The sequence below is a fragment of the Anser cygnoides genome, chromosome 2 (assembly GCF_040182565.1).
Source record: "Anser cygnoides isolate HZ-2024a breed goose chromosome 2, Taihu_goose_T2T_genome, whole genome shotgun sequence".
NCBI lineage: Eukaryota > Metazoa > Chordata > Aves > Anseriformes > Anatidae > Anser > Anser cygnoides.
In genome coordinates, this window is record NC_089874.1 from 51,896,130 (window position 1) to 51,920,689 (window position 24,560).

General features: G+C 36.3%; 1 protein-coding gene across 2 annotated transcripts in view; it reads right to left on the bottom strand.

Annotated features, from left to right (window-relative positions):
* Window positions 1-24,560, bottom strand: part of CDKAL1 (CDK5 regulatory subunit associated protein 1 like 1) — a 434,151-nt gene that overhangs the window by 15,855 nt on the left and 393,736 nt on the right. For both annotated transcript variants that reach the window (XM_066992066.1, XM_066992067.1), the window contains 2 exons: window positions 14,082-14,165; window positions 9,779-9,943 (listed from right to left, as the gene is read on the bottom strand). In XM_066992066.1, coding sequence (XP_066848167.1) covers window positions 9,779-9,943; window positions 14,082-14,165 — 249 coding nt within the window. The remainder of the gene's footprint in view (window positions 1-9,778; window positions 9,944-14,081; window positions 14,166-24,560) is intronic.

A 24,560-nucleotide genomic window follows, 5' to 3' on the forward strand; every position in this document is an offset into this window, starting at 1 on the left:
TTTTAACATGCTGTGGGCTTAACTTTCAAACACATGAGATCTGTGACTGAAGCTCTCCGACTCTTTTGGAACCTCAAAATATGAAGTGTTTCTGATGCACACCCGCAAAACTGCTTAGAGCAAACTCCCAGTGAAAACATAATAACTGATGAACAAGCTTGGGAGTCCATTTTAATGTAAAAGAAAGGCATAACACCTAAAGGGCCATGCAAACGGAGCACTAATTTTACTTCAGTGGGAATGTGTATGAGATTTGGGTTACATACACAAACCATCACATCACACCACCACCACAACCTCTCATGCTATACTGAGTAGAGTTTTCAGTGCAAGCTTCTGCCCTCCCAAAGTTGGATTAGAAAATTATATCAAACCTCATTGTACTTTCTGGATTTTAACTAGTATAAGTTACTCTGCCTGGCATTGGAGTGTCAGTAAAAAAAATCTTTCTACAACTTTAATCAGAGTTCTAACATCTGAGATAATAAATTAGAGGTACTGGGGAATCCTTCAAGACATTTAAATACACAATAAGAAGTAGTCAGAGGATGGTTATCAAGATTAGTGTACTGTACAATAACCACAAGTAAAGCTGTTCTCTCTAATAGGTGCTTAAATAATTAGTTACTTTTCTAAATGTTTCTTTTACTTAATGGTCTTCAATAAAACCCACAGGAGCAGCTTGCTTTGGAACTTGCTACAAATAAGAACTGAAACTGGAATCAAATAAATATAAGTGTCAGGTCTCATGAAAACCTTCAATGTAATAGGCAAGGAGCCAAATTTCTTAGAGGTAGAACAAAAACTTTTAAAGCAATTATCCCTCTTGTAGTTTGGGAGAACTCCTTTCTCCCAAGGTAAGAAAGGCTTTCTTACCTTTTCCTTTATCTTCTTCTTATCCTTGACGCCACAAAAACATCTCTTAGTGTTACTGGGAACAATACTCAAAACACAACCATAAATCACTATACACAAGTACTATCAAAGTTTGAGGGGAAATCTATGATTATGAATGGATGGAAGTATTCTATTATAACTTAAAATATTGCTGGATCAGATCAACAATACTTTAGAAGATTTGTCACAGTAAAAAAGTTATTTGAATAACACATTCATATGTATCTTGATAAATGCTCATTATCATTAAAAAAGTCAACAGGAGCAGAAGGGATGATTTTTAAAGGCTAAAATACCAGTCATCTACCGAGAATGTAATAAAACTTTTTGAAGGTGTAATAATATTAAAGAACAGAGAACACCCTAATTTCCTTCTAACATGCTTTGCTGATTTCTTTGAAATTAGATACACTTTTTCAACATTTTGAAGTTAAAAACAAGCTTAATCTCTTGACAGTAATTTTCCAAACAATCTCAAAGTTAATGTTCCCTTTCACTCCAATGATTTTGGCAACAAATATATTTCTAAGATGCAGAAGTTCAATATTTCAATACCTTGCATGAGTAAAATCAAATCTACTGATCTTTCATTTGGTAATGGGGAAGGCTATATAATGCTTCTAAATCTCTATTTCCTCTCAAGGTCTCCCTGTGCCTTTTTCATGCTGTCCTACTTTTTCATGCTGTATTCTTGTAGAAAAACTGTGAAGATTACAGCATTGATAGATAAGAAAGGTAGAAAAATCATCCATCTAGAGATGGATGGATCATCCTAGTTCCCATTCATAAGTCAACAGAGAAGTAATAGGTAGAAAAGGGAAGACTAAAGAATACAAGAAAAACAACAATATGCACACAGGCTGAATATCATTCATTTACCTTTGTCTACACTGGTATTAAACTCCACTGCAGACGAATTATAGTCAAACCTATAATGACTTTCGTTGGCACAACCAGTTGGAATTAGATGACCTCCAAAGCAATTATTAACACTTAGAGAATTTATGAACTGGTATATTAAGTAATAAAGCATTACTAAAAACAAATAGCTCTTGATTCTTTCCAAAGAGTCTGCTGGTTAAAACTCAAATTGAAAAGAAAAAAAGATTCTAAAAAGAACTCCTTTCTAAAGGAGGAGTGTCAAGTAGTTAAAATTACCATGGCTACACATTTCCAATTTGTCTCTAAGTCAAGGGAGTGCAGATCCCACTCTCTCATCTTACAGTGCAGCATGAGGTCAAGTACTAGAAATAATACACAAAAATGACAAAACTATTTCAGCACTTGATGGTTCTACTTCTAGAAGCAGGAGGGCCAGAACATTTCTGTTTAATCTTCTCTCATTCTCCAGAAAATGACTTACAGTTGAATCATCCCAGTCATTACTATTTCCATTTATTGCATGCACTGTAGAGGATTAACATAATTATGTAATTTAAAATGATTAGACAGTGACATTCAGCCAAATAACACTGTCCGTTGAGGAAATGGAAAGTAAATAAAGTTCTTATCTTTTCACCTGAAAAGGTCTTGAGAAAGCATTTGTTTGAAAAAGAGCTATGCAAAATGTGTTTTTTCAGCTGAGCTTTGATCACTGTAGTTGAAATTCAGCCCTGCCAGCGAGATGGGCAGAAAGAAAACATGCCCATTAAATTAAAGACTTGAGTATAAAACTACCTGGTGAAGGAGTCTTATGCTGGCTCTTGGGTTTGCTTTCTTTAATCATCTGAAAGTTTTTTAACCCTCTATGCAGCACAGGGAAGTATTCTGGACCACTGAGTTGCCTTCTCTTCCAGCTTGCTAGCCATCATGTAAATGCTGGCTAAATTAAAATATTCATAGAATTACAGAAAATAAGGCTGGAAACAAACTTAAGAGGTCACCTAGCCCATACCCATGACTCAAGACAGGTGACCTGTATCTCTAATGTTTCTCAGATATTTGTGAAACATATTCTTAAAGAATAACATTGAAAAAAAAATCCCCAACCCAATACAGGCAATCCAATCTAGCACTTCTCTAAACTCAGGAAGAAAAATCTGTTCTGATCGTAAGAAAGATTCCATCTCGAATTTACGAGTGTAGGCTCAGAAATGTTGGGCTTTGAAGTACAAGAAAAAATCCAAATCAACTCAAACCCCAAATGAATGAACCCAACGTGGAACATGGATAATGTGTAAATCACAAAAATCAGCATGTAAGCAATGGAATACTAGAATTTTTGTCTTTTTTTTTTTTTCCCCCCAGAAAAATAAGACTTTTGAAGCTTCTTTCCAAAACCATTTATAGATGTCTTTAAGCTCCACTCTTAGAAAGGAAATTTCTCTTTTCTTACACTAACTTTATAGAGACACTAACTTTTTAGCGACCTCAGTGAAATAACTGAATAAAACATGAGAAAAAGAGAGAAATGAAGAAGGATTTAACAACATCTTATAGGACTTCTACTTACAACCAGAAGGAAGCAAGAGTAACACATAAAACGGATTAATATATATAAAAGCACTAACCAGTTGCATGCCTCTTACTAAAATCAGTTGTTTTAGAGAAAGTGTGAGATAACAAAAGGTATGTTCCTTTTGAGTATGAGATAACAAAAGGCACCTGAGATAACAAAAGGTATGTTCCTACAACCAGTAATGCAAGAGCACAAAACATTGCTTTCTTGAAATGCAGAACTACCTGAGAACCATTTCACACAAAGTTCTGTTTCATCTTTTGTCAGTATACTTATGTTAAATAGAAAATTCACCATATGTTTCTCAAACTGACCCTTCACAGAATCACAGAATCGAATGGGTTGGAAGGGACCTTGAAAGATCATTGGGTCTAACCCCCTTCCAAAGCAGGTTCCTTAGAGCAGGCTGCCCAGGTAGGCGTCCAGACGGGCCTTGACTATCTCCAGAGAAGGAGACTCCACAACCTCCCTGGGCAGCCTGTCCCAGTGCTCCGTCACCCTCACGGTGAAGAAGTTCTTTCGCATGTTGGTGCAGAACTTCCTGTGCCCTATCTTGTGGCCATTGCCCCTTGTCCTATCCCCACAAACCACTGAAAAGAGGTTGGCCAAATCCCTCTGTCTCCTACACCTCAGGTATTTATACACATTGATGAGATCCCCTCTCAGTCTTCTTTTCTCAAGGCTGAAAGGGTCTCCAGACCCTTCTTGGACTTGATGATGTAAAAGCTTTGCAAAGTAGCTTTTTAACAGAGGTAAAAGGTGTATTCTATTTTATTTTTTCTTATTTGGAAATTCTGATCTTTCATTAGCATTTCTCATACTTTCTCTAATTTGTTTCTGGAATTCTATGACAGATCCTTCTCTTTGCACCTGCATGACATTTTTTCATCCAAAATTTGCTTTTTTAATTGACTTTTTCACTGACTTTTTTCCTAAATCACTAATCTCTAGTCCCTGTGCAGGATCCAAGTCTTTATCCACTTTGAAACTCCAATGTACATAAAAACTGTGCTTAATAATTACTGCACTTTTACGTACATCTTCCACATTTCTTTCCAAGTCCTATAAGGAAGTGTCCAATATTGAGATCTCAATTCTGCCGTGATTTCTTTCATTTGGGTTCCAGAAGAAGATACATACTTCTTCCTTCTCCATTTTATTTTGCTTGCAAGTGAAGCACCCTTTCTTCCTAAGATCAGAGAGCTTCCTTTAAGCTACGCTTTGTTGATTCTTCTTTGTGGCAGCTTATACAGAAATGTTTGATATATATATGCATCTTTCTTGTTTCATAACATCAAAAAAAAAAAAAAAAGGTTGGATAGCATTTAGAAGTCATCTTTTGCTAATATAACTAGAATATACTTGTGGCTATGAGTCTGTGAACGTAAAGCTTCTTCAGTATCATCCAGAAGTAAAATGCTATCTCCTGCAAAAAAAATGAAGGGAGGACAGAGAGAAAAAGAAAAAGCAAACTGACCAAACAACTGCTTGCTACCTGCATATCAGTGGCTTATTCCTCGTTTCCTCTGAAGTTCCCAAAGACTTGAATAACTGTTAGCCTAACTGTGGATATTACTATGGCCTGGAAAGCCACGGAGATGTGGGCCAACATCCCAGAATCACAAAAGACAAATGGGGACTGCCAGAAGGATTTGTTCACATGGGAAATGTTAGACATGGAGTGTGTTATCACATAAAACAATTGAAAACAGATAATTGAGAGAAAGATGTGCCTATATTTGTTTCACAGGAAAGTCAGTCACAGATGCATTATAGAAACAGAAATTACAAACATAAAATAAGCATGACTATATAATTAAACACCCAGTTAAAATATATTTTTTTTCCTTAATTTTCCATCTGATTAAAATTTCCCACCTAAGGCTTCCAGACTTACAGGACCTTGATTTTGGCAATACATTACAATTCTGGCAGGCAGCCAGACTTTTATTTTTATCCTTTAGTCCTTTGGTCTCTTCTTTATGTATCTCTCATTTTGCAATATTTTTTTCCTTCAGTCACAGAACAAATGTAAACAGCTAAAATTATTTCTGGAGTACAGAAACATAAAATACTCTATTTCAGTTTCTAACAACAAATTAGAATTCTTGCAGATTCTTACTTTCTTCAAATGATTAGATTTGGGTAAACATTTGTCTGTAAGCAGGATATACGTATGTATTTTATTTTGTCCTACTGTGAAACTACTGAGATCCCTAAACACATCCAAACAAAATTAATAAAAATAAACATATAAAAATGCCATTTTAAAGTTAAATGACATTTAGACCATTGACACGTACTGCTGACATTTTCTAAAATATTTACTAACCAGTGATAATGAACTCAGTACTCTGTGCATTCCAAACCCATCTCCAAAACCTCAAAGACTGTATTAACAAAGCAGTTAAGGACATAGCAGACATGCTAAAATACTTTACTGAATCTCTAAATGGTGAGATACATCCTTAAAGCTTTGTCAGCTCCTAGCCTACCTTAATAAAAGGTTATCACATCTGCAGCATTTATATCTTTTTCTTTTCCTGAGAAACTTAGTAGAACTAATAATTGATCAATTTGAAATTGAAATACTTATTATATAATACTTATTACTATACTTATTTACTGTTACTTATAATTACAAGTAGTAACTCACGACATGCTTCTTGTCTGAACAATCTTTTTAATGTCTACTGTCAATACTCAGTCTTATATCTCACATAGATTCACCTTATCTTACATTACGTATCTTGCATTAGATTCACCAGAACCAAATTCAAAAGTGCCTTCTCCATGTCCTCACACTTTGATTGATTTCATCTTTCCCTATATAACCGCTAAACATTGTTTTACTCCTGAATTGGCAGCTGCACATTTTAAACCCAAAGAAATCTATACTAGATTTAAATTTCAGTGTTAACTGAAATTCCTAAATGTGTTTGCCCCCCACAAATAACCCTCCTGTAAAACTGTGCAACTTAGAGACGTGATTCACTTTTGAGCAACTTCTATCAAAAATTCATGTTGAAGTAAAAAATTAGTCCTGGTAAACAGATGTGCATTTTAATATATAATATGTCCACTACAGTCAGTAAGTCTGATCATTTTGACAGATTTTTAACCTGAGCCACTACTTTCAACATTCCTCCACCCTTCCTGTCCCGACTTCTGCCACAAAGCCTATCACTACTGAATGCCAAGGCCTTATTCTAAGCCACTACTTATACTTTTTTCTCAGAGAATACAACTGCTAAGAAATTCTACATCATTAATAAATATACAGCAATGGATGTACATATTAGGTGTGTTTTTCACATATTGAAAAAAGCATCATAAAAATACATGCTAGAAATAGTCTGGAAATAATTTTATCAGCATTTGTCTGCTTCTGATTTGGCACAGATATACAATGTGTGAATGTTTTATAGAGACTTTAAACAGTTCAGTGTGTCACATTCTCCATTCCCTCTTTTTCAATCAAATCTGTTGATTCCTTTTGGTGACCTAGTTATTAGACTTCTTTGGACCAATATGTTACCACAGTCAAGCAGTCAAAAGGTGAAAAAAAAAAGGACAAAAAAACCACAAACACACGCAAAACAAACAAACAAACAACAACAGCAAACACACAAAAGCTACAACTGTCTCTTCAGACTCATGTTGTGCTTTAGGTGCTTACTTCAAACTAATCAGAAAAAATTATTGAGGGTAATGTAGCAGGTCAGAAAGAGACCACATAACTACAGAAAGTCAGATAAGCTCTGATCCTGTGTAGGTATTCCTCATCACAGCATTTATATAAGTTTTTTCCTGCTAAAGATGGTTTTGCAGCTTGTTTTGACATCTACACATCATGGCGCTTTCAATTTTTCTAACTAATTTTTTAGTCATCTGATTAGTTTCCTTAAAAGTTGTACAGTTTTGAAAGCTTTCCCTCTTTCAGTGAACATTTCTCATTAGACAGTAGTATTGCTGTGATGTATTTTGAAACACCTTTCATTGTGTCCTATGCAAGCTAATGAAAATATTAATAATAATAGCAAGTGATGCCTAAAATACACTACAAACACAGCATCGTTTGAGCTGCTGCAGACTGTCTACATCCATGCTAGATCCCTGACTCAGCACTAACCCTCTTTTGCATAATACTTACACGACATGCTGAACTGTAAGCTGTGCACTACAGCCCCAGTAATTTCATGGTCATTAGGAAAGGGTGCTAAGTGCTTTGCTGAATGGGAATGGACTGAAGCAGATAGATGTTTTAGTGCAATACAGCCCATTTTCACATTATTTTGCTTTAGATTACCTTGATCCACATTTAAATTCACATGCCTCTCTGTATTAGCTGTCATCATGGTCTAGCAAACATGAAGTAGATGAGAGGAAGTTGTACCACTGCTAGGGTGAGACCAGAGGTCCACTTGAAACTTCCTACGAACTTCAGATAGCATGCCAGCTACAGGATGCTGGTTGGTGCTTAGAGATTTTCTGCCCAGAGGGACAGCCATGCTGAGTGATAGAAACGTGCCTGGTCTCAAGAGCCATGTGGCAGCTGGCTACCCATCCTTTCAATTCCCTAAATAAAAAGCAGGCCCTAATTCTTCCTCATTTGTGTGTAAAGTGAGAACTGTAAAGTGAGAAGAAGAAAGTGAAAGGGCCATGTTTTCTTTCTTTCTTTTTTTTTTCTTTTTAAATGTAACTCTTACTTCTCTCTGCCATATACTTTGATAAATTGACTGAACAGAAAAGTTATCCAAGGTTTTAGTTCTGCATGCTGCCCCTTTGAAAACTTGGTGGAAAGCCTTGGCTTCTTATAAAAGATCCAGGACCTTTGGCTACTTTTCATGGAGTATCTAAATACATGTATTCCAAGTTGTCTTGTTCTTTCCCCAGTCTTCCATATAGTGTCAGATGACATATGTTGCCCCTGTTATCGTTACATTAAATGGAGTCACCCACCATGATTAGGACATGAGACTTCCTCACAAGCACTTTTAAGTTAAAATTAGATTTCACAAGCACATCTAAGAAGGAAATTTGCTGTACCCTTTCACTTGGGCATTCCAGGTACTTGTTCATATCTACTCAAAGGACAAGAGCACATTTGTACCTCTTAAATGCACCTCTATGATATCTTATGGAATTTATCAGTCCCCTTAACTTTAATCATTTTGTTTCCCATTCTTAACATAAAATTTCAGTCAACATTCTGCTTGCTTACTCCCATGCCAATATCTTCTGGCAGCATGTACTCAGTTTAACGACAGGCTTGGTTCTGTTCCACTGGATTATTTTAAAAAATGTCCTGATGAAAAAAACAGCTGTGTTTAAATAGCTATGACGTCCAATCAGACAATTTAAGGGTTTTGGCTGTTTTTTTCCTCTTACAATCCCTTATCAGGCAAATATACACATACACATGGACAGTATTCAAAGGGAAGTTAGCAATGCATTGGTGCTTAAAGTTCATGATCTGCCAAACACATTACTGTACGTGCATTATTGTTGCTATATATTTCCAACCAGCCTTATTCAAGGTACCAAATAGTTCAACTTAACACTAGTCACATAAGATATGCATTGATTATTTCTTTTAAATATGACCACTTAGAACTTTTACAAAGATATATATATATATAATAGTAGTTGTCAACAATTTACTGTAAAAGCAGCCAGGTGGCTGATAAACTGCCAGCTATCTTTCTTCCATGTGCTAAATTATTGCTACATATTTTTGGAGATCCTAACAACAGTGCTGGAGAAAGGACATCAAATGATGCTTAGAAATGTGATACACATTTTCATTTCACACTCCATCAGTTTTTACAACTTGAGCTCCATGAAATGTATGAGAATACTTGGCTAACAGCCACATCTACTGAGGTGTAAAATAAGGATCAGATATCTTTTAAAACGAGTTTCAGTTTCTTTACATGACTAGATCAAATGTTGACCTTTTTCCAAAATATACTGTAAATATTCAGTACCTATCAAAGAATTTTGAATCTCTGGACACAGTTTTGAACTATTTTAACAGACACATAATCAATACAAATTTTTTAGAAACAGCTTTGTAACAGAAAACAAACAGATTCATCCTTCCACTGAACTAGAACTGAAACACATTGAATTATATAATCACTGGTGTTAAATCTTTTCTATTCTAATAGTTCTTTCTCATCTTGCACCGTGGAACAAGAAACAAGCATATTATTGTCTTTACAGTCAGCAAAGTAAAGCTACGGGCATCAGCAAAAGCATCTTTTAAATTCAGATTTCAATCTGTCAGAAAAGATTAAAGCTTCATACATACATAAAAGGGGAACTATAAAACGATAACAGATACATAGCCTGAAATCATTATGCTTGAACAGCTGCTGTTTTACCAGTGTAGTAAAGCAGAAAATGTCTTTTACTCACCTCTGTTAAACCAGAAACTTCTCCTTTTGCTAATGGTCTTGTGATGGATGCAGTGTAAACTCTGGCATCTGACACTGGTTGCCCCTTCATAAAATGTTTCCCAGCTTCATAAATATTCACTTCTACCATCTTACCCATTAACACAGGATCCTTTGGCACGAGAACCTTTCAAATAAAGATAAAGATATAGTTACTAAATATCATAAAGGACATCAGTGTCTCCACCTTCCACTCAGAAAATAGATTTTTTGGTAAGTATCTCTATCTGGCCTTCTTCAAGAGCTTTGCAGTGTTACCTCAGATTTTTTCAACTCCAGTTTACTTTTGTTGTTGTTTTTGTTTGATTGAGAAGAAAGTTGAGCCTGATTTGCAACATTTGAACCCAGAGCCAGCCATGGTTTGGAACCCAGACATGGTTTCCAAGGGCACTTGTACTACAGAACTCTAGTAGACTGCTATAAAGGTTTTTACTTTTTCTTTTACTACCCCACAGTATTTTTTTTTTGTTTTAATTTTCCAGTCTGTAAGTGCCTCAGGACAGAAATTATTCCCTTGCTTCTGTTTGCTCAAGTCCTTGTTTTGATTGTGCAGGTCCTTTGCAGCTGAGATGCATGACTGGCAATGAATGTCTCTAAAAATGGAAGGGTATGTTTGTTGTGTCAGCAACTAATGCCGCTCTACCCTGAATTTGCACAACCATAGTATCAGACAGTCCCATGAGAACTTCACAAAAAAGACACTACATAACAGATTTCCATTGGTCACACATGCTATAAATGAAAGAGCCCCACATACAGGAGCAATATTCCTTGCTGAAAGAACGAATCACATAAAAAGACTCTAAAAATAGAAAAGCAGTTGAAAAGCAAAAGTTGTGTTTCCCATTTAAACATCAATAAAAGATTGAATTACAGACTTATTTAATCACATTTATTTAAAGCTCATCTACAAACAAATCTACAAGCTTTTCAGAGGTAATAAGCACATACATATTCCTTGATTTTTGTAGATCAAAATTGAAAATGAATCAGCATAGCCTGATGTTAAAGGACATGGAGAGAGAAACTCTGTGCCAACCACATTTGGAGAGCAGTTTGTTGCCAAACAGTGCCTCTCCAGTTTCAGCTATCGCAAGTGCTAGTTGTCCTACTCAGAGGAAATCATTACCAGTAATTCCCCTTATTCCCCAAAGGCTCAAGGTGTTCATGACTGCTGGAGTTTCCAGATTCTATTAATTCTGCTGAAATTCCAAAGCACCTTCCAAGAAAAGCAGACAGCTTTGCCTTTCAGAGACGAGAAAGCTGGGTCTAACTAGATAACAGTGGCAAACATAAAGCCAGGACCCTAGTGCTGAGACAGCATTAAAACACAACTCGATCACAGTTCTTCCCATATATATTTTTTGGGGGCAGATTTAAATCAACGCAAAACTAGGTAAATAAGTATCACTGAGTCTGGAACCTCTGTAAATTTTGGTATTCCTATACATGAAACAGCAAAAACTAAACATAAATCCTCAGGGACAGATGTGGATAAGTGACTAGTACTTCAGAAAAAGAAAGACTTAAATGAAAATATCTGGGAGGTATTGCAAACAACCAAGAAGCCAGGCTTGGCATACATTCATACAAAAAAAACCAACATATTTCTAAGAAACAAAGTTATACCAACAGAAACTGTCATCTTGACTGTTGTTTTGGCCAAGTATCTTTTGGTCAGTTTAGACTACTCTGTTTAATGAACTAATTTAAACTATGTCACCAAAGCTATGGACAAAGCTACCAGGAGGTCTGTTAGTGTACCTCTATCAATGTGGCTTTAATAGCAAACTCTTTTAATACAGACAAGCTTAGTGAAGAGATAATAATAGGTTTAATAACTATTTGAATTATCAGAACATTACACCACAACTACACACTTCAGCTTCCAAATGTGATATTATACCCCAGGGGTCAGTGTTGAGGCCCATCCTCTTTAATATCGTTATTGACGATTTGGATGAGGGAATTGAGTGTGCCCTCGGTACATTTGCACACAACACCAAGTTGGGGGGAAGTGTCAGTCTTCTGTAGGAAGGCCCTGCAAAAGGACCTGGACAGGATGGGTCAATGGGTAGAGGCTAATGGTATGAAGTTCAACATGGCTAAGTGCCGGGTCCTGCACTTTGACCAAAATAACCCTACAGGCCTGGAGGAGAGTGGCTGGAAAGCTGTCCAGAGGAAAAGGATCTGGGGGTGTTGGTTGATGCTTGCCTGAACATGCGCCGGCAGTGTGCCCAGGTGGCCAAGAAGGCCAATGGCATCCTGGCTTGTATCAAGAACAGTGTAGCCAGCAGGACCAGGGAGGTGATCGTCACCATGTGTTCTGCTCTGGTGAGGCCACACCTTGAGTACTGTGTTCAGTTTTGGGCCCCTCACTACAAGAAGGACATTGAAGCCCTGGAGCATGTCCAGAGAAGGGCTACGAAGCTGGTGAGGGGCCTGGAACACAAGTCCTGTGAGGAGCGGCTGAGGGAACTGGGGTTGTTTAGTCTGGGGAAGAGGAGGCTCAGGGGAGACCTTATTGCTCTCTCCAACTACCTGAAAGGAAGTTGTGGGGATCTGGGGGTCGGCCTCTTCTCACAGATAACTAGCGATAGGACTAGAGGGAATGGCCTCAAGTTGCACCAGGGGAGATTTAGGTTGGAAATTAGGAGAAACTCCTTCTCAGAAAGAGTGGTTAGGCATTGGAACGCTTTGCTCAGGGAGGTGGTGGAATCACCATCCCTGGGGTGTTCAAGGAAAGACTGGAGCTGGTGCTTAGGATCACGGTTTAGTGGGTGATAGTGGTGGTAGGGGAATGGTTGGACCAGATGATCTTGGAAGTCTTTTCCAACCTTAATGATTCTATGATTCTATAATTCTATGATACTATGATATTTTGTGACTCAAGAGTGGCTGATTTTGTATCTACTGTCACTCAGTTTAGTACTATTAGAGTCAGCCACTAGCACCAAGTCTTGTGCTTACCTTGGTGAACAACAATGTATTGCCCTTGTCAAATATATAAGATTTTAGGGAAAAGATACACAAATAAATAATGGAAAGTATTTTTTTTCATAATCAAATTTACAATTACTAAGCATGGTATTATTTGTATTTACTTTATTCTTTACCAGTCCCAGTCAGGACCTGTATTAGGTAGGGACTGTACAAACATATCATAAAACATCAACAATTTTTCACATACTGCTTTCCCTTTAATTAATAGAATTTCCACGAAACAAACATTAAATTCTGAAAAGCCCCAAGCAATTTATTTTCAATCTCTCTGTATAGAACCACGTTCCTCAAATCTGACTGATAAGGTATAAAAGCGAAGAACAGTGGTGTACAAGACTTAGATAGAGGTTAGAGGTGCAAGAAAAGCAAAATAATTTCAAAAGCTGTAATATTACTTAACACTAACCAAAAACAAATAAATAAATGCTCTAATGCAATACGGAAACAGAACAAAGCACTAATGCTGACTATATAACCACAAACATCATTGATAGCCTCTCCAGACAGGACAACTGAATAACTAGAAGTAGCAAAAACAAACTCAGTGCAAGAAAATCGAGAAGAAGCCAACTGTAAAAACAGAATGAAACACAGATGATTCAGAAAAGCCAATTTTACTGTTTTTCATCTGTTTTTGAGTAAAAATGATAAATTTGTGAAACAGATACCATACTTCCTTCCTAACTCATAAAGATTACATTTCTGGGTGGAAAGAATTCATTTACAGAAAGTACACAGAAGAAAATAAAACACATCAGGCTGAAGTGTTAATTTAAACATGAGTGAAGTGTTAATTTAAACATAAACATTTAAACAATTAAACATCTTTCCTATTGTTTGAAATTATTTTTTTAAATTGCATTGCATGAAATAATTTTCTGAAAGATGTATGGAAATTATAAAGATTAAACTATTGAGAAACAATGCTTCTGAGACTCAGAAATTAAAATTACTGTAATAATTAACAGCTTCTTCAACCATTTAGATAATGTTCTTTGGATATATAGCATATATCCTCCTCATTCTGTATAGCCAAAGACCTACTGTGCACTGCTAACATAATTTCAAGTAAATTGTATTTAGAACACACAAAGAAACAAAATATCTCATAAACATGTCTTGATGGTCACACCTTTCTTAGAAAAGGTTTATTTCTTTTATTTCTTTTTTTTTTTCCCACTGTGTTGTGCTGTGTTGCTGAGATTATCAGAAAGCAAAGATACTGCAAAAAGATGTTATTTTGTTTATTTTTGTTTATTTACCTGTTCATAAAATGGATTGTGAGCAACATAGTAATTGGAATCAAAGGATTCTTCTGTTACCAGAACCCTCTGCCTCTCACCAACCTGGAAAATAAAAGACAAGAGTGATGACTCAGAAAACAAAAACAGTGAATTGCATTCAGAAGAGAGCTTTAACCATAAACAAACACACTTAGCAGAAATAATCAAATTATCTCAGGAAATTTTGTGTCAGCAAGAAACCACGGCAGAGAAAGCCCTTGCTCACACTATCCACAGGGGTAAAGGTCAGAACTGAGAGCTAGAACTGCAGTACTGTAATGGCTTGAACATGAATATCCAGTTCAGAAATGTAAATTTATTTTTACATGTTAACGCAGTAACAAATCAAAATGTCAGATCTGCACAGGGTCCAATTACTGCTTCATCCAACTAATGAGAAAACTCCCCCTCAGAATAAAATTCTGCCATCAACCGCAAAAAGTTAACACCCCCTAGCTCCCCAACAACATTACAACAAATAAACCATTTAGAAGGATCTGAGAGAAACAGGGAACTGTAACACGTAGCTTGGTGTTATCTAGAAGCTCAGCAAAGCTATTTGCTTTTTTTAAAGCCACCCTTGTTATTTACAATGATTGAGCATCTCTCTAGCCCTTCTTGCTGATATCACTATGCTACACTCAAGACATAACATTGTAGACAACACTGCATGTTACAAAGACTCAATGAAGAAAAAAGTTCTTAAGTACTCACAGAGTAATATTAAAGGCAAAATAATCTCTGGGCCAAAAAACTACAGTATTTCAATTATATGTCCAGCTTCCAAATACATTAGCACAGTTTAAAGAAAGCACCAATTCCATTTTACAATTAGTTAAATGGAAGACCACATGACAAGTCAGTTATATTTAGTTGCCACCTAAGTATTAATCAAAACCTGGCCTTGCCCAAACTTCAAAATCATCTGCACAACTCCTTTTGATTTTGTCCATTATTAAGTTATATAATGACTTTTGTATCTGAATTTCTGCAAAACCCTGGAGGGACATTCAGCTCACATTGTTACTCTGAGCCGATCTCTAGTTTTCTTCATCTAAATATACCCTGGATTCTTTCCAATCCACTTGACAAATGTATTCTACAAATTACAACTGTCTAGCAAGCTAAATTTACTTACTGCTTTTATTACTGTTCCTATCTCGAGAACCATAAATGATTTCACATTTTACTCCAAACTTTTTACTCCAATCTGTGAGCAAAGCCTCATTCGAATTTTTTACAACTTTCTCTAACAATCAATCACAGAAAAAAGAACAGGTGAAAACAAGAACATCAAGGATACATATGCATTGCAGTGTTTATAGTACTTATACTACACATAGTCCGGGTTCCCCATTAGCCAAGCAGGACATCATGTTCCCCCTTCCCTATGCAGCTACCTGGGATATTCCCAAGATAAACCCCAGAAAGCAGGGCAGACAGCACCCAGGTCACTTCCCAGATGTAAATTCCCCAGGACCATATGTGTGGGGTACACAGCAAAAGGGGCACAAGTCCCAAGTTACAGACCCAGCATAAAAATCCTAATAGTAGAAAAGATGCATATTTCTGAGTACTTTTAAAAGTTGTTTAAGAGTTGTTTATAGCACATTTAAAATTTCTATCTACATTCCTCTGAGAAGTCTGTAGTTGCAAGTAACAACAGATACCACATATTCAAATTTTAGTAACCTAAATCATCTGTAACCATTTACCATTCCCCTGAACACTAAGGTGTGCTTTTCTTCCAAGAAAACAGTTATTTAATTCAAATCCTCAAAGGAGTTTTTCAAATACATGTCAAGTAGGCACTGGAGATAACTGTGTCAGTAAGATTACAGGGAACATTTTCCCTGAATGGAGAGGTTTTGTTGTTTCTACAGCATTTCAGACCATAGCCTTTAAAATCACAATGCAGTATGGCATTGTAGTGCTACAGCAGGAAGTCTCAGATGTCATGCAATGTTATGAAAAAGAGGAGGAGGAAACGTTAGATAAGTGATACTGACCCTTGAGGAAACCTGTTACCACTGGAAAACACCAAAACCAATCAAGCAGTCATGTCCTTGAGTTGCATTTATTATTTACCAGTATCATAACTTAACAAAACCAGCTCAAAGCAATACTGGGTCTGTAACTCATTTCACAATTGTCTTGTGGTTCCCTGGCTTTCTCTGGACATAATGTTCTGCCTTTATCGTCCCTATGAATCCTGCCTGTGAGGAACTCTAAGCTACATGTGTTATCTTCATACTCTCAGATGACAGTGTCAAGTATAGTATTAAAAAAATAAAATAAAAAAAAATCAAAGGGAAGAAGAAAAGAACACCTGTGTTTGATCATTTGCTATAGGCAGTGATTTCTTCAAAGACACATTGCCAGTTTTTCTTTGCTTCCATGAGCAAATGGAGCACAGGTCCCTGTGTCTCAGCAGGCTAAACAGAGAACTTCTGTGCTCAGAATTTCTTGGGAATGGAAAGAAAACAGGAAGACTGAATTCATCACATAGCATCAAAATTGTGGCACTAAAATTGAGTACAAGAGGTGCAGAGGAGCAGAACAGCCTACACCAAATTATAGTACATACACTCACACATATAGTCACACATACAAGACAAAGAGGCTGTATTGTGAGGAGTACAAGGCAAACCCAATATTGTTCACTTTCTCATGTTACTGGACTTGTAGCCCTGGCCAAGGCTGATCTCAGAAAGAAAGACAATATGCAGATATTTGTGCAGACTCTCTTGCCATAACAACAGAAAAGAACAATTTTATTTAATGCGTTAGGCTTGGGTATTTATGATCTACAACGCTAATTGGCTACACACTGTAAGACAGAAAATGACTCTCTCTCCTGCATCCAAATATAATTAAGAAAGAAATATAAGTAGGCAGAATGCAGCTTTGGTATTGAAATTTGTTCAAGAAGTGAAATATATGTCATCATTTCTGCAATTATTCCCCTGGGATCTCTAAATGCGTAAGTTTCACCTCTCTCAGAAAGAATTTACATATGCAGAAACCAGACATGATATCTAATAACAGTCATAATTATAATAACCTTTGATGATTTTTTTCAGGCATGTACCAGCAAAAGTAGTTCAGTATCTTGTTTTTATTCCTATTCTTTCATCTGCTTCCACAGGTATGCATGAGTTCCAGCTCTCAGGGATCTACAATTCTGACAAAGCATTTGCAACAGAGTGAAGTTATCGCTGGCATCTCAGTTGGGAAAGATTCCTACAGAACTGGGATTTTTTTTCTTTGTGGAGGATAGCATGAAAAAAATAATGAGTGTCAGCAAAAAACTTACCTGTCAGTTTCCCCCATCCCAACACATACTGGTCATATTGTTTACACAAGGTAAATTTGTTTTCACTGAAAACAACACAGTGAGTATTACTAATCCTATCACTTCCTACACTGCAACAGCTGCCAGGTAGTTTGCAAATCTTGTAATTAGTAATAAAATCATTTATGAACTTAAATTCTGTTTTTATTTATCCTACAGGAAATTCTGACATGATAGTTCTGTAACTCAGTTTTTCTTTACTGAATATCATAAAAAGCAACTTTTTCCAGCTCGCTGATTTTCTAAAGTGAATGAATGCTAAAAAATGTCAAGCATCTTTCTCAGCTGCAGTCAAATTGGATTTGTTTTTCAGCTCCCCCCTTTCCTCCTCCACCCTTTTTTTTTAAACCAAAACTGACTCAATCACATAAAACCCAAGACTAATTTCTAAATTCTGCAGCAGTACAGGTGCAAAAGACTGGCACTGTTTACATGCTTTGATAGAATCCTGCTAAGCAATGTCAACAATAGCCTACTGTAATTATACTCAGATAAGGTATATTCCCGATCTTTTTTTAGTTAATGAAAATTGTAACTGTTCCAGCTGTAGTCATTATTTATCACAGCCAGAGCATGTTCTTTCTCACTGTTTACTTATTCTTTTCTTTGAATTTTGCTGATTATGTTTTTAAAAGTTTCTATTCAGCTAAAATAAACAATAAAAAATTAATAACCACTGTGTTTTTATACTTCTCCCACAGACGAAGGCATACAGTGTACACAGCCAACTCCATTGATTCAGAGAACAGCCAAAAGTCTTCTTTCAGGTTGAGCTCAATTCATGGAGGAATCGATGAGCATCTCTCCATTAATGTTGACTATGGCTGGCTTGGACTCTGACCCCAAACATTATGGAGTATACCTAGTACAAGGCTTGGAAGCCACACAAAAAGCTACTTTATTTATTATAGGCAATAAAGAATTCACAGTGTCACAATTTCTGTGTATGTTTCAGCAGATTATTCTGAGGTACAGAGTATTTCTCATAAACATGCATATTTTAGCCTTTACTATGTATAAGGAAGTTTAAACACAAGTAATTTGGAAAGCATAAATTCTACAGAAATTAGTACACCTTTATCCTGATTTTTTCATTTGTAATTATTTAACATAAATGTAATTAACTATGCAGATGTTGTGTCCTTCCCTACAAAACTGAAGAAGAATTGAGAATTGTTGGACCTACTTTTTATGAATCACATCAATCCTTTTGTAATTAGAGACCAAATTTCTCAAACATCATAATTAATAAGCATCCTATAAGCCCTCTATTTACATGTCCCAGGTGTTTTCTGCTTCTGACAGAGAAGCCTAGGTGTGCCACAACCTCCCTGTAAAAATGTAAGGTTTGTGGAAGCTTAAGACACGGCCTCATTTTGATGACGCCAAAACATGTTAATTACCATCTCTTTCCAAGTTCCCTTTGTGCTGTTTTTTTCTGATATTAAAAACTGTTCCTCCTACTTTTAGGATGTATAACATTAATATTTAGGGTCCTGTATCTTTTATATCATATAGGCCTCAATCAGATTAATATTTACAATCTGTCTGACCCACTTCATGCCTGTGGAAAGCAAACAGAGAACCTGAGAACCTGATCAGTGCAGGGTAAGTGGCAGAACTCACCACGCAGACTTCTGATATTCCTGCTCCAACTCCCAAACCGAGACAAAGCTGCCTCAGTGCTACAGTGCCATTAGTTAGCTAAAAGACAGCGGAAGACACTGGTCTCACCACCAGTACCAGATTGTTTTGTGTTTATGTCCAGCATGGCTAAATTTTACCATTTCACACTTGCTATAAGTCAGTGGTTTTCCCTTACTTAGATTGCTCAGTTTTTTTTCAGCCTTGGAAACAGCACTGGACAGTCTTCATTGCAAGCAGGAGTACTTAGCTCTTACTGGAGAACTCCAGAAACCCAAGCAAAAAGCAGCCAACATTCATCAAGGTGTCTCATTTCACTGTCAGCCGACACAGCTGTCCTTGTCAAACCACCATTAGTAAAATGCCCACCTTTAAACAAAGCTGAAGGAATTTTATTTTGAAAAGATTACATAAAACATATGATTTACTAAAAAAAAAACTTTTTTTTTTTTTTTTAACACACATGCTTCAGATGTGTGCATCATTCAAAAATTCAGAATGGACACAACAGAGGTCCACAGGACAAATTCTTTTGATGATTTTCCAGGCTCGCTTGAGGCTGTGCAAGCAACAAGGATGGACTAGGTATGTTTAAGACAGTAAGCTCTAATAGTACACAACCAGTGTAACAAAAAAGTCCTTCAGCATCAGGCAATGCAGCTCATTAAAACCAACTGAACGCCTCTTCTTCAGTCCCCTTACGAATCAGTTGGCACAGCTACAGGGGAGGGAAAAGGTAGGGGGAGAAGCAGGCAAGGGATAGAAGAAGTAGACTGCTTCTGCTTTCTTGGCCCACTGCTCATGCTTCAGGGTAAATAGCTCCTTTCTATTACTGTGCACCTGCATCTGACTCCTTCATTTTAATTTGTTCTCCTGCTGTGAAAATGTAGCTTCTTCCAGCACACACAAGCTATGCCATGCAGCCCAGATGAAAATTATATTCAGAGATGTGAGCAGTGACCTAAAAATGACAACTGGTCCTCAAAATATGATTCCTTTTAAATTCTGTAAGTTTGCATTTTGCTTGTTTCTTCTTCTCCTCTTGTCTAGGTAAGTGGTAATAAAGGTAGCATGTTGACAACTCTGTCATATTACTTTTCTGAATTTTATTAACCATGTACAATTTTATAAGAGGAAAATAAGTTCTCAGAAATGGAAAATATATATTGCCTCTGAAAAGCAGTTCCTCTCATTTGCATCTTTGTTGTAAGTTGGTACTTAAGTAGTGAAAGCCCATCATGAGGTTGTAGAATGGAGATTTATTCTGGATCTGGCACAGCACTGCTAAGGGACTCTGGCTGTTACTCAAACTCTGTTTCCACATGTGCAAAATGTAATTCTAGTAGTTGCACAACTGACAGAGTAGTGACCATAAAACTGTGGAAGTTGCTATAGCAATAAAAATATACTATATGCAGAACTGGTATTTGGAACTGTCAAGCTGGATGAGCACTCAGGCAATGGCCTTAATGTAACACTGGCAAAAGCCTCTTCCCCTTTTTTTTCCATGTGATTGAACAAACCCCATAAAACCACACAAATACCTATAGAAAAAGTCTAAATGAAACATACAGGTCAAAATAGGAACAAGAGTAAATAAAATGTTTGAGTTTTTCCTTAAATACCCATAATAATTCACAAACAAAACAAAAAAACTAAACAAGCAGTCTGCCCTTAAGGGAACTTGACATTTAAAACATAAGTACAGGAAATTATTATTGCTGGTCTTTTAGAAAGAATGATGGAGTTTAAAGGAACGTTTTAAAATATTTGCATCTTCCAGTCAATTTGCCAATCACATGCATTCTGGTGGCATGACATAAACCAATTCTTGGGCTTAATTTTTTTTTGTTTGTTGTTTTAAATAAGCTAAGCCTGTGGCTAAATGAGGGCATTAAGCTTAAAAATGATGTGGTCTTTTTTTAGTAAATGCTATCCTTTTCAATTTTTGCGAAATTATTTGAAATTACTTAAGATTGGCTGCTGTTGTTGGAAGCAGTTCCTTAAGATACACTGCATATTTCAAAGTGATTTAAGCACAATATTAAGTGGCAGTTGCTAAGGCAACAATATGCAATTCCTGTTTCAGTGATCTCTTTTAACAGCTGCATAATCCCAGACAAGTATCAGCTATATGAGAATTTACAATCGATCTTGTTAAATACCCTATCAAATAACTTCTCCAGAAATTACTTCAGCAAGTCGCAATACAAATCTGATTTCTCAGACAGAAGTCTTGTCTACACTCCATAATGAAAAGTGTTCACCAGTGGCTCTTTCAGAATGGTGCTGATACAGCACAGACCAACATAATGCTGTTTTCAGCACAGATTCAGCATCGCCAGCCATTAGAAAGAATTGCCAGTAATAATAAAAGGTCTTAACATAGGTCTAACTTCGGTAAATCACAGGCAGAAATGCATGTTTCTTCACAGACAGGAGAAAGCAGGAAAATGTTGGAAGTAGGTGAAAATACTGGCTACAAGAAAACAGAGGTCAAAGTGAAGATAGCGTTGATTTACATCGACTGTCAGTACTGCCTTCTCTGACACAATACCAGAATCCCCATGGAAGGGTGGATGCTCTTAGAAGAAGTCATCTTTACCCTGATATTTTAAAATTAAAGAACCTCAAAACACTGCTCAGAAAAGTTGGGCTTCTCTCCAAAATATCAGTATAATTTTTCTGCTCATCCCACAGCTGAAGCCAATATTCCTTGTTCATCTCATCTAAGAACAAAGGAAGAGCAGATGGGCTAAAACAGAACAAATAAAAGTCCAAAATGACCCCATACACAAACACAAACCATCCAAAACCAAGTCTTGCCCAAAATCCACTATAAACTGTATCAACGTGTGTAACAACATACAAAACATGTAACGTGGCATTGATGGACAGTAATTAGGTAACTTAGAATACAAAGTGGTTGCACTACCTGAAAAAGTTAATAATAATAATAATAAAAAGGTAAATATGTATCAGTTATCTTTTCAAAATAATAAGAAAACTTCTTTTCCATACATGGTTTACTAACACTGAACATCGTCAGAAGCTGATAATGTTAATGAGGACAGGATGATGATATTATTTCTTTTATTCTGAAGGCAGTCAATAGATGATCAAAAATTAAATACTTCAAGGCTTTTCTTCAATCTAAGGCAAGGTAAGACCCTAGAACTGCTGACGTTTCTAGATGCATAGTGGTGAATGACAAATGTCATCAAGAGTTTATAGAGGGACCAAAGTAAATGATTCATTAAAGACTGATACATGTAGTATGACTTCATGATGTTCAGAATTTAATAGTCACTACTTTTAAACTGGTTGTAATGCATTTTAATATTTTTAAACAGTATGCCATTTATTTCCATATTAAATAGGTAATGCAGAGAAGAAATACTTTAATAAGATAGTAAAATAATAATTATGACCATTTTTTTATTATCATTAAAGGAAGTTAATTGATATCAGTTCAAGAAAATCATACCTATGTATATCAGTATCAAGAAAATCGTATCAGTTCAAAAATGTGAAAACAGGGGGTCAGAGGGAGTTCCTCACATTGCTCAGCACTGTTGAATAGTCAGGTAAGGAGTGTCTTTTGCCTGTCTTTGAGGTCTTTTCCCACCATCCTCAAGGAGGTTGCTGACTGTGATTGGGCCTCATGAATAAAAGATTTTCTTATGTCTCTGTGACAAAAGCATACACATATAAACATAATGTGCCATATAAGCGCAATTTTCCAAAGGAAAAAAATATTTCAAATTTCTACATATGGTCATTCCCTTTTTTAAGTAATCTCCAAATAATCGGAGTTAAAGTGCAATATAAAATCAGAGGCATTGGAAACAAATCCGTTCATTAAAAGAAATTTATTAATGGCTGGGGCATGCTAGGCAGAAATCACTTTTGTATTTTCATAACTGCTGTCATTGTTGTCTTCTGATGTTCTCAAAACTAGATGCACATATGTACCAAAATTATGTGGAGATACACACATACATTTGTTTCTGCTGCTCATTCTTGGATCGTATCAGAAGGCCAGCAGTATGCAGTGTTTTGTTTTCCAATTCTTCCCCTTTTTTCCCCTTTGCATTTCTTCCTTTCAGAGTAATTTTTTCCCCATAGCTGACTGGAATAAAAAAAATGAGCAATACTAAACAAGACTCCCATCCTTCACTTCTGAGAAAAAGCTCTTTAGCAAGTTTAGACTAAAAGCTCAACAGGTGAACTTTTCTCCTCCTTTCTTTTCTCCTGCCTACGTCTTAAATGAATTGCCCAACTCCTAATCTCACTCTTCTACCACACCTGGCTTGAGAAAATTGTTCTCTTTATTTTCCCTGAACTCTGCTCCTGAAGGGTCTCTGTGAATATGCCTCATATGTGCAAGAAGCAAACCACTGCTTTAGTTAGACATAGTGATGTTCTCATGAAAAACATACAGCTTAGCATTCATTTTCCATTCTAACTTTCAAAACACCTATGCCCCTTTCTCCTATGGCACCTCTCTACTGTATGCCAGTTAAGGTGGCAAAATAAGCATCCTGTTTTCAAAGGCAAATGCTAGTACTTAACCCTATATTGCCTTCTTGAAAAGTAGAGATAGGGACCAGAACAAGTCACTCCTAGGTCTTCTTAGTAACCTGTTAACAACCAACACTGAATTCTTCAAAGAGAGTTCTGGATCGGATACAGATTCTCATTTGTGTTTTATCCCTTGCTGTAAGAAGCATCAAAAAATACATAAACTAATTTCTGTAAGGTGATCACACAAAACAGGCATGTAAGACTGAAGAAAAGCATGATGTTTTGATTTTACACAGTTTCACGCAATTATAAAGACAAAGCTGCTTGGTGTAATAGCTATAGCTGGTTTCATCAGCAGTACCAATAAACAGGTTGGGGCTGATGTATTGGTTCATTTAGCATAATCAAAAAAAGATTGCCAAGGAATCCAGCATAGGGTCTAGAGATACATTAGAGGTCACTGAAAAAGAAATAGGAATGTAGCCTACTGTCTGAAAATAAGAAGTCTCCTGGTTTAACAATTTCAGAACTGTTTCTTTCTCCTAAACAGTTTGGTAGATATGGTACTACAATTTACCATGTTAAAAGATGTTGTATCTTCACATAAACTAATTATTTGGGTCAGTTTTAGCTAATTTAGCTGCATCTAAAAGACTCTCCATGTATTAGTACTGTATTCCTTTTGTCTTTCCTAGCTATCATGGTAAAAATGATACAAACACCTCTGGGTCACTCAAGCTTCTCAAGCTCTAGCAACATGACAGGGATTAAAGAAAGGCATCGGCAATGGAAAACTGCACAGAATTCACATCAAGAATTACTGGGAACCTTGTTTAAATATTCATAGCTGAAGAACTTTGAAACAAAAAGCAACAGGCCAATATAATTGCTTCTTACTACTTTTTTATTTTAAAGAGACTCCATTTCTATTA